This window comes from Temnothorax longispinosus, chromosome 6, assembly GCF_030848805.1.
Source record: "Temnothorax longispinosus isolate EJ_2023e chromosome 6, Tlon_JGU_v1, whole genome shotgun sequence".
Taxonomy (NCBI): Eukaryota; Metazoa; Arthropoda; class Insecta; order Hymenoptera; family Formicidae; genus Temnothorax; species Temnothorax longispinosus.
Window position 1 is genome coordinate 15,393,410 of NC_092363.1, and position 9,323 is coordinate 15,402,732.

Here is a 9,323-nt window from a genome sequence, read left to right on the forward strand (position 1 = left end):
AACTTTATTCTTTAATACGCGCGTGCCGTCTATGAGTCCACGTGAACTTATTTTGCTAGAGTACAGAGAAGGTCTCACTTGCGAAAATATATGCGGACCATTCCGACGGCGATTTATCTGTTGTTCAAAGTCTGTCGTCGAGAAGCGACGAACGTATGATTGTCACGTGGACGAAATAATCCCACAAGTACTTTAACCAAGATTAAAAATAGGTCCACATGATGACATAATATTTTTGCAATTTACAGCCCGTAAGATGATAACTTTTATTTTTCTCGCTGGAAGATACTTTCGATAAAAATGCGACGTTTGGCGCCGCGACGTCAACTTGCGGTCCACGTATGTTTGACGATCATTGGCTGTTTGATCATTTAACTATTTTTTGCCAACCTTGATTCCGAAATCGTGAATCGGTGTACTTTTTGATTTAGTACATGATTATTAATGCCGATATTTATTAATGTCAAGTTAGATCGTTAGATTGAGAACAAATTAAATATGAACAAATTAACGAATAAACAAATTTTTTTAACATAGAGAACTAAATGAAGAATGATGTGGAATTTCTTAGCAAACAATTGCTAGTGGACTCTTGTTAGAATATATCCTATCAGTTTTTAACTCACAAATATAGTCGTCGGAATATAACTCACGGAAGGTTTGTCGTCGCGAACCACCGCTATCTGCAGAAAAAAGAATCTGGCGGATGCTTGAGGACCGTGGAGAATTTTAAATATCCATCCTGGCGGATGTCCAAAATTTTGTGAACAAATTTACACCCGCGGGTGTGAACGCGTGCGCATGCATCGTGTACGTAGGTCGCGTCACGCGAGCGACGGACGTGAACGAGATCGTGTGAATTCACCGACGATTCATCGTGATTTCCGCCAACTCGCCGAAGTCATTGTCACTAGTAGAAATCTATCTCTCCGTATGTTTAGTGACGTAGCTGTTGTCTTCTTGCACGTGGTGATTTTTAAGATACATAATGCAAAAGTGGGTCAGTCGTCAGACTGTCGAGGTCTCGCGATTTCTAATCGACCCTGATCCACTCATTCTGATGAATCAGCCCGCTGTCTTTTGCGACACGTGGTTACAATAATCTGTTTGTAGTCGTCGAAGATAAAAAATAGACAAATGCCCATTGTGTAACAGCAAGTAGTAACGAAAAACAAGTAGTACAGAAAAATGAGCGATTACATATGCATTACGTAAGAAATGCTCTAAATATAAATTGCCGAAAATATTAACGCTATATACAGTATACGTTACATAATTTTAGGCACACTAATTTTATATACTTTTTTATCATTTAGATGTCAGCAATCATTTATGTGTTACACGACAAATTGCGACAGATTTGTCACAATTTTCATATTACGCGAAGAAGTGGATAAATGTCCTCGAAGTTTCCGATCATGTCAAATAAATATCAAAACTAATAGAAATTTTCGAGTTGTACGTTGTGCAGCGTAATCATCTGATGTGTAAAAGTGTCGTGAGAGGCGAAAGTGAAGAGTTTAAAGGGATTTAAAACGATGAAGCGTAAATGACTGATTGATCTGTCGTAACGATAATTTTTCAAGCATTCACACTCGTGTAAATATCAGAGGACTTTCAAGTGTCTAAATAAAGAATCTCACTTAAAGTCAATTATTCTGTCCTTTGAGCAACCAACTGTAAAATCTCATTTTCGTTTACGTTTATAACATTATAATCTAAGGAAAGATAAGTTATTATCAATTCAAATTCGTTAAAGCACTTAACAAATATAATATAATTCTTGATAAACTTTCGCTAATATACATATATGTCTTAATGTATTCGCACAACGCACAGCATTGAAATAAATCACGTACCGCTCGAATTGACCATGAACACGTGAACGCAATTCTCGTGAGTGACAGCGTGTCTATTGCCTCTGTCGACGAATCAGAATGACAGATTGCCATTTATTGTTCCGCGAGATTAAGTGGCTTCGTGATAAAGAATAGCGGTGAAGCTCACTATCGGCAAAACGGAAAGAGAACTCTAAGCGCCGCAGTCACAATTGTCGACTTTTAATAGCTTCGTACACGAAAAGAGAAACTCGTGCCAGGTTCCCGGTATCACACGTTATCGGTTTCGTTTTCTATTCTCTTCCGTTTGTCCTGCATGCGTTCCGGGATATTTGCCGGAACGAACCTAGCGTGTCCTTGACACGCATAGCATTCGAACGCGATCGGTATCCACCGAGCGATAGACACGACATTCTATGATACCGTAATTTAATTGCCATTTGCAAGTAATATTTTATCGATTTTATAATTTAGATGGTTCCTGAGAAAATCGCAATTTAATATCATTTAATATCGCGAACGTGAAGTACGGCATCGATAAACATTATATCTTGTATTTTGTTAATAATAAATGTTAACAATATTATATATTTTAAAAACGCTTAATAATCATCTAGCTTGTTTTTCTCGATTTTAATCGTTCCTTGTATATGAAAGATAGCGCATAGTTAGCAGTAATAAAACAGGTTAGACTTTTATATCAATGTCGAGATATTTACAGTGAAGTGTGATGCCTTTTTTAACATATAAAGGTTACAGAGATACAGTTCCATCTTCAACTTTCACAAAATACAGGAGTTCGTAGAAAATCCTATTATTGTAAGAAAAAGGTGTCAAATATACATTTCGGTACGGAATGTAAGATGAAAGGCAGCACAGATCCAAGTTGGATCCGTTTTGAAGATCAACCGATTAGATTGCGAGGGAAAAAGAATCTGTCAACGACTGGCAAAAGTTCACGTTGATTTTCCTATGTATCCTTCATATTGTTCAATTTTTTGCGATGTAGCATTACGATATGACCCATCGCGGCGGGAGATGGATCGGTTCGGCGACGTCGTATTCGATTACCGTTCAAGAGGACAGGTGAAGAATATCGAGTACACGTGGAGCGATCTGTCGTAAGGGTCGTTAGGTCGTGGCGGTGGTACGCGGCGAGAGAGGTAGAAAAGAAAAAGAAAAGGGTAAACGCGCCGGGGACGGACATTCGTTGCTGTAGAGGAGACGTCAGATTAGAAGCCACGGCTTGACTGGCACACATACATATTTTTTATTACATAAATTGGCGCACGAAGGTCTTCCCCCTGGAGAGAAGTTATCGCGTTAATGCCTATTACCACGCACCCTTCCTCGCGCTTACCGCAGGTGAACTTGTCAAGCGTGATTTCGTCGCACGAACTTTTCCCATGAATGTCGGCGAATCGCATGGAAAAGGCTGAAAAATGAATGAGCTTGAAGACTCATCGGATGTTATCGGCGCGTTGACACAAAGTGCTTTCTGAAGAATATAAGAGATCGAAGAATTGTACGAGACATACTGCCACGATAAACGTCAATTTCTCAAACCCATTTCCGTAATATTTTGCACGCGAAAGCATATGGAAACCGATCTTTTCTTAGCAAAAATTTGCCAGCTAACGTTTCGACTGAATTATTGCGATAATTAATCGTATCACGTCTAACTCTCGATTTGCAATAAGATAAAAATATAATTTGTAGTGTAGTGTGAAAAAAGCTTAATATGTTGTATTAGAAAAAGATTGTGAGCATTGAGGATAAAGTTATAGTCTTGCCGCGAAGAAATCGGCCGTCGCAATCCTTGCAAAAGTTGTTGAACCGATAGAAATCTAATACGTGGAATCGTTATCCAATCACATTACGAGCCTGACTTTTCTATCGTGTGCCAGTAAACTTGACACCTCCGTTAAACATAATCTTATTGAATTACGGTCATTCATTTAACGATTAAACTAGAGACTAATTTCATTCGCCTTAATTGCCGCGACGTTACTTATTACAGGCGTCGTTTATTAAATTAAGCACTGCACCGAGAATTTTTCTCCAATCTGTGGTGAGAGCAATTTCACGAATGGATTTGCAATTTTTGGCCGTAACAGAAAAATCTTGTCGCGGAAATAAACGGAAATACTTGCATTATGAGGTTATCCAATTACATTACTATCCTTTTAACTATATTGTGGTCAGTGTAGTATTTGCAGTATTTAATTTTGTGGAATTTTCCCCATGTTAATAAACACGATTCATTACAGGATCATTTGTGTATTAAAAAAATAAGTAATAAGGAATTTTCTTAAAGATTGCTTCTTTAAAATACATATTATCTAAATTTACGTATTTCTATAATTTGATATATTTATTTCTCTATTTTTCTCAGAGAATGAATTATGTGGACAAAAAATAAGAAATACAGAGATAGAAGTAAAAGCAGTACACAGCCTTCGGTGTAAACTATAATCCTCTATTCAAAGAATTCTGCAGTGTTTCTGAAGGATTTAATTCCAGTTGGTCCCCGAGGAAAAAGAGAGAGTGAGAGAGAGAGAGAGCTAGTAAGAGAATATAATCTGCAGAATCGTATTTAAACTGCTGCTTGTACATCTCGCAGTAGTATAATCAAGACATATTGGTTAAAAAATGTAATATTAAAACAAAACGTGTAATATTTAAAAGTATTAAAACACGTAAAAACAATTTTTTTTAAGTTGCTTCCTTTGGCGTATATTTGCAATATTCCATATTAACTGGGAACGCAAATTTCTTTGCAAATTCAAAAGAATTCGATATCAACGCGCGAATGCATATATTAGCATTTTGTTGTGGCAATGAATTTCATTGTGCCATGTATCGCGTTTTCGTCAGTCATACGATAATATCGTACCATAAATATGAAATAATTTTCTTACCACCTAATTCAATCAGTTAACCTTGAACTACAATGTAGTATTCTATAAGTAGATATTATATGAGTAAATATAATTATTCACATAAATTATAAAATACTGATATCATATACCGCTAACATACTTAAAAATCTTTCTATAGCTGTAGTATAAATCAATTTTGTTTATAATTTTTACATAAATAAAAATAGCCACTCGTATTTCTTTCTTCTTGCTATCAGTAAACATGAAATATACCTTTCACTTTATGATACAAAGTATGCTCCTTTATAGCGTAGTAAGATGCACAAAATTCTTATCTAAACAAGCAATCCCGTCAAGGAGAATTCTTGTCAGTAAATCGCGACAATGCAAAAGAAATCGTCAGTGTTCCCTTCTCCTCTCTATCTCTCTTCCTTTTCGCAATCAATTCGAGCTTTCTCCGCGCCCCGTTTCTCCTCTCGCAAGGACTCGAAGCATTTCTGGAGTGATATTGCCAGTGACATGCATTGTCCCATATTGTGACATAGAGCTACCCCTTTCCTCCATTTAACCGAACCCTTCCATACCCACTCTGCACCACAGTCGGAATGGATGTTTTACATAATATTGAAAATGAACCTCGGGCTCAATGCCTGCACGTTCCGCATATCGCAGCCTCAATATTCCCTAGTACGTCGATTACGTTTTCCATGTCTCTCAGAGGAGATGAGTGAGCATATATTTTTAGTCTTGACCTTCGAAGTAAACCGATCGCGGATAACGAAACGGAGCAAACCGAGCGTGTACACGTAAATGATCGCGTCACTTGTTGACCTATACAAGAATATACCGAATTTTTTCGAATTAATATAAAATATATATTCATATTAATTCCTAGCTTAGATATTGCAGTACGATCTTGAATATTAACGCGGCACGACAATAAAACGTCGATGTATTATGAATAATAATCAAATAAAACATATTTTCTGTTCACTCTAGTTACCTAGTAGTTCATTAATAACTTCAGCTGCTTTGTCAGGTTAACCATCACCACGTAGCGCAGTCAGTAAAACTGCTGAATTAATCGGCATGCAAACAGAAATGTCATTATCATAATTTATCTAATTAACATGATACTACGCAATGACATCGATATTGTCGCATAAAACAATTCGCGGATTACCTTGCGCCGCAGTAGAATTATAGTTTTATTCACCCGCAAATTAGTTGGCCACGTGAAACGCAATTATCGCAAATACGATTATTTACGCAGCCATTTTATCTTCAAAAACATAACGATTAATTCTTCCGTCGATTATTCTCGCCCTCGTTATTTCTATTCCTCTCGACTAACTCACCGTGCGTATCAAACTTCCTGATGATGGTTTCGATGATAGTAGTTCTGGGCGCCACGTGACCTCGTCTAACAGGCATCTCAGGAACAGGATTCCCAGGTACCTGGGCAGCCGAGACTTCCGCGTTCGACCGTGCGATGGGCGCACCGGGCCCGATCTCTTTTAATTAATAAATCGCGCAGTAAACACTAAAGCACTAGGAAAACACTCGCGTATAATGCACGAGTACGGTAGAAAAAAGCACAGCACGAGTTGAGCATAGTGATCAGCCGTATAAGATAGAGTAACGTAACGCGACTTAACTCGCGAGGAAAAGGAAAGATTCGTTGCTACGGTCGGATCAACACGCGGATCAGCGGTACATCCGTTTACTTCCTTCCTCCGTCTGCTTCTTGGTAGATACGAAAGGGCGACGCAGGGCTAAGCGAAGAGGAGAGAGAGAGAGAGAGAGAGAGTCGTCGTCCAGGTGCTTCTATTCGCGCGCTACAGGAATACCGAGGGATGCAGTCGTTGTTTTTGGTCTCGCTCGTTCTCTCGCGGTATCTCTCGATATCCCGTATGGATTGTCAGAGACCGCGGCTGCGTTTCTGCGCGTTCGCACGCGAATGACTTCGATGTGTCTCCTACTCGCCGATGTTCGTTTGGACCCGGAGTTCTCGTCTATCTAGATATACGTCTAAGATCGTCGGCGCGGGGCGTCGCGACGATTCCTCCTGCCGTCGAGCCAAGGACGCGGGAAAGGTCGGTCCCACCTTGTCGAACGACCGGCATACGTATGCCAGCACGTGCACGCGTTGTCACTTCCGATGTGCGTGTGTCTCTCTCAGGTGGCGTGAGGAAACACCTATTTATAGCGAGGATACGGATCGACCGGCGGTGGTCTACGGCTTCCAGGACGCGGCTGGCGATCGGGCAGCTCCCGCGGATTTTTCGCGGTGTCGTCGTTGATTCAGAAGAATCTACGACAATGCCTTGGTCGCTCGCCGGCAGCGTCCGTCCTCGAAGCGACTTGTCCTCTCTCTCGTCGGCAACGTCTCATATCGCTCCGATTGCCGTTCGACGCGCGCGCCGATTTATTTCGCGCGTCGCGCGTTTAATTTGCGATCGAGCGCCCTAATACGGTCGGGTAACAACACCAACGCGGTGGCGTCGCGATGCGGGTCAACAGCCTCGAGGCTTCGATCCTCAGGGAGTTGACGTTTCTGACCACAGGCACTCCTACGTAATATTCGCCAACTTCGTTCGACCTCGTGGGATCGAGGTCAGGCTTCACGGCAGCCGAGGTCGCGGAATGCGGTAATCTCGGAGAGGCGCATGGCTCGGACATCTCTCCACCGATGTCGCCGTTCAATTGCTCGTGCTCGCGAACGAGGAACCTTCGTCGTGCGGGACGGCTCGATTTCGCTCGACGAGTCGACGGCCGTGCGAAGGGAAAAAGGCCCAGGATGAGAGGCGTCCAACGGTTACGACGGTAAAGGCACGTGGTGTGTTTGCAGTCGAGTTTACGTGGAATGCCGCGATCGGATCGATTCCTCGTCTGCTCGCGTCCCGACGCGAGTCGCGGCGCTCGCCAGCGCTAATCGAACGTCCGGCACTCGCTCCCTCTCCTCTTGTCTCACTCTTTCTTTTCCTTTCTTCCTCACTCACTCACTCTCTCTCTCTCTTCCTCTCCGACGTGGCTGGTCAGCTGTGCATCTCCGGTCAACCACGGGGACAGCTATTTTTGTACTTCTTCCTCATCCTCCGCGATCATGCCCGACTACCGCCGTTGTCGCGATTTCTCTCGGGACACCCTTCGGTTCATGCAGCCAGGTCGAGCCACGTAAAATCCTCTGACCGCGCTTCCCGACGAGTCACCGACGAACGAGCATGACGATCAGATCGTTACCGCGGAGAACGCTCTCGAGAGATCGGTCAAGGTTTTCAGGCAACGCATAATCCGCGGAACGAAGTTGCGTTTCTCTCCGTGCACTCTACCCCTTTCGTCCGTTCCCGATTTTATCGTCACGTTATCTTATTGATACTTCGATTCACATTTCACTGTCAGTCTCGTGCTTCGCGTGGTTTCGTATAGCTGTACAATCACCGCGCAATGAGATAAACGCACGCGAACGACGCACTCACCACGCCTTTCGCGGCTCGGTAGACCGAATCGCGGAGATACGATGCCCTCTCGCTGACCTCTCGGGGTCCTCGATCAGTCGGTGGTGACACTCGGTTCGCCCCCTGCACTGTCTCCGGCCGACGCACTCCAGAGGAAGGTCGCCGAACACTGTTGCTCCGTTACTCCGCCGCGTGCTCGTAGCCTCCCTCACCCCTGGGTCGCTGTGTCGTAACGCACACGAGGTGTTTTCTCGAGACGTCCCTTCGTGGGCTCCTTTCGAGTTTTCCCGATAACGGCGTCGCGCAATATCGCGGACACGATACCCTCGTCGGTTCGATTCGAGTCTCGCGTGGTTTTTGGCGAGTCGCCGTCGTGTGTTCGGTCGGAGAACTGAAAACGCGAGAGGAGGACGCGAGGCGCGAGACGGGTCGACGTCTCACTCTTTCTCTCTTTCTCTCTCGGTGACGGCGGCGGCGGCGGCGGCGGCGGCGGCGGCGGCGGTGGCGACGGCGACGACGACGCCGGCGACGTTGGTACGTAACAGGGGGGAGAGGGAGTCCGATCGTGCACGGCGCCTGCGTATCCCCACTTGAAATCATCCACCGCGATCACCCCGATCGTCCCGCTGTGCTCCCGTTCGACGGCTTTTTCTCTCTCGCACCTTCCCCGCTGCATATCGCGCGCGACGTCCGCTGATAATATTGATAAGGCTCCGCGAAACCCGCGCGCCGGCCGCCCTCCTCGTCGGCGCCCCTCTGTCTTTCGCACCGGTGGTGACGAGCTTCGGGGTCGCCGCGTATGTAATCTACGAGGACGTAACAACGTCACGCATTGTATTCCCAGGCTCTATTTCTCGGTTTATTCCATTGTAACGCGACGACCCGTCCGCGTCCGCTCGACCCCATGCAGGTCCCCGCGACTCCCGCGTGTTATAGTTTGAGAAATGTCGCCATCTCAGGAAAAAGCAGCTTGAGATTGCTGGGAATCTTATGATACTCGGTTATATGTACATGCGAAAGGGATATTGAGATTTGAGATTACTGAGCATGATGTCTCGGTAAAGAAGTTTTCATATAAAAACTTATATAAATATATATAATTATACAGACATAAAATATGTTCATACATGTTTTTTTTTCTTGTA

The 9,323-nt window shown here is 43.7% G+C and overlaps 1 protein-coding gene across 11 annotated transcripts in view; it reads right to left on the reverse strand.

Moving 5' to 3' along the window:
- Positions 1 to 8,641, reverse strand: part of Sei (potassium voltage-gated channel seizure) — a 96,183-nt gene extending 87,542 nt beyond the window's left edge. For 5 of the 11 annotated variants that reach the window (XM_071781135.1, XM_071781126.1, XM_071781128.1 and 2 more), the window contains exon 1: positions 6,079 to 8,640. In XM_071781135.1, the coding sequence (XP_071637236.1) occupies positions 6,079 to 6,154 (76 nt within the window). In that variant the 5' untranslated portion in view covers positions 6,155 to 8,640. Of the gene's footprint in view, positions 1 to 6,078 lie in introns of all 11 variants that reach the window. The other 6 variants (XM_071781130.1, XM_071781129.1, XM_071781127.1 and 3 more) reach the window with 3 other exon arrangements.
- Positions 8,642 to 9,323: the final 682 nt, after the last annotated feature.